The sequence below is a fragment of the Octodon degus genome, unplaced genomic scaffold (assembly GCF_000260255.1).
Source record: "Octodon degus isolate 3935 unplaced genomic scaffold, OctDeg1.0 scaffold00017, whole genome shotgun sequence".
NCBI classification, from domain to species: Eukaryota; Metazoa; Chordata; class Mammalia; order Rodentia; family Octodontidae; genus Octodon; species Octodon degus.
The window spans coordinates 5,798,542-5,800,104 of NW_004524593.1; the positions used below are offsets into that span (position 1 = coordinate 5,798,542).

The following is a 1,563-nucleotide window of genomic DNA, read 5'->3' on the forward strand; positions in this document are numbered from 1 at the left end:
GCCTTGCTGCTGAGCCAAGGACGGTGGAGCCAATCGTGCATGCTGGGTATTAAATAAATGACTTGTGTCCATGTAGAACGCTGGGATTTGAGCTGGAGACCATTAGGAAAAATAAGCAGTCATGTCTAATTTTGTAACTTTTTACATAGTAAACAAAAACCAAGTTTTATAAATTTCAAATTAATTAAGCTCTCTGATTTTTGGTGGTACCTAGGATTGAACTCAGAACCCTGTGCTTACCAGGCAAGCGCTTATTCTACTGAGCTATCTCCCTGGCCCTTAAGTTCTCTGAAAACACCACTACCAACAGAAAAACTAGACATGTGAGATGATGTAAATGCAAAAGGATACAATGCTTCTAGTACAGGTACATGTAAACTAAAACAGTATAATTCTAGTACTAATGAGGCTATAATAAAGTAATAGACATTCAGACAATGTCACTGCGAACATATTGGTAAAATTTCACATAAAAATTCAAAACAAATCTTATTGAACTAGCAAATCTAATCCAACCATAAATCTATATACAAGAATGTAGCAAAATTTTACAAAACAATTCATGATTAATCATTTTTAAATGAGTCTGATAGATTAACACATACTATTTTTGTGACTTATGTAATACATTAGAGACCCTGTATCATTTTTAATTGATACATTATCATAAGCAACATTCAAATGAACACTATTAAAGTCTATAAAATTACTTGATATCAAATCTGTTATTACAGTTGGTGTGTGCACATAAATTCTCTAAGATATTGTTCAGAAAGAATTATGTCAACGTATACAGTTAAAGCATTGTTAATAATGCAGGTATCAGTAAGTGCCGGTTATTATCAGTCTTTCTATGAGAGGTAATAATATCACTTTACATACTGTTTTTACTTGGAACTTAAGTCATTATTGGGATTAAATACAAATGTTTCAGAGAAATACCAATATTCAGCAGGACCTGCTAGCTCACCCCTCTATATAATTTTCTTTCGTTATTTGACATAAGATCAAGCTACGAAGCTCAGGCTGGCTTTGAACTTGTGATTCTCCTGCCCCAGCCTCACAAGTGGGGGACGGCGAAGGGCACTAAGCCACCCTACTATTTTTTGTTCCTTCACTCAAGAAGTTCGTTATATTGTTAAGACTTCAAATAACAAAAAGTTTTGCTATTTGATTGTAACAGTGTCCTGTGTATAAATTACTCTGCTAACTATTACATACTAATTTGTCATAAGTATACAAGAAATAACTCATATTTTCTTGGTCTTTTGGCTAAGATCAAGTGTAGTATGTGCTCTTAGCAGTCTGATAATTATTTGCAGGAAACAACTGCCAAGAGCCCTAGGATTCAGCCTTGTATGTGGACATACTTACAAAGGATATAAAAAAAATACTTAAACTTTAAGGGCTAAAACATTTTTAAGTGTTCACTTTCAAAATTCTTTATACTCAACCCTAAAAATCTTACCTGCTGCAGACTGAGACACATAAACTTGTGGACTCTGTTGCTGCTGGGCAATAAGGGAAGGCATACAGCTCAACTGTGAAAAATGACTTGCAGAA

The 1,563-nt window shown here is 34.2% G+C and overlaps 1 protein-coding gene and 1 pseudogene across 1 annotated transcript in view; one reads left to right on the plus strand and one right to left on the minus strand.

Annotated features, from left to right (window-relative positions):
• Prrc2c (proline rich coiled-coil 2C) overlaps positions 1-1,563 on the minus strand; it is a 127,005-nt gene that overhangs the window by 9,136 nt on the left and 116,306 nt on the right. The window contains exons 25-26 of the mRNA XM_023710188.1: positions 1,469-1,554; positions 3-92 (exon numbers count right to left, since the gene is read on the minus strand). Coding sequence (XP_023565956.1) covers positions 3-92; positions 1,469-1,554 — 176 coding nt within the window. The remainder of the gene's footprint in view (positions 1-2; positions 93-1,468; positions 1,555-1,563) is intronic.
• On the plus strand, positions 1,253-1,473 carry LOC111815511 (annotated as a pseudogene).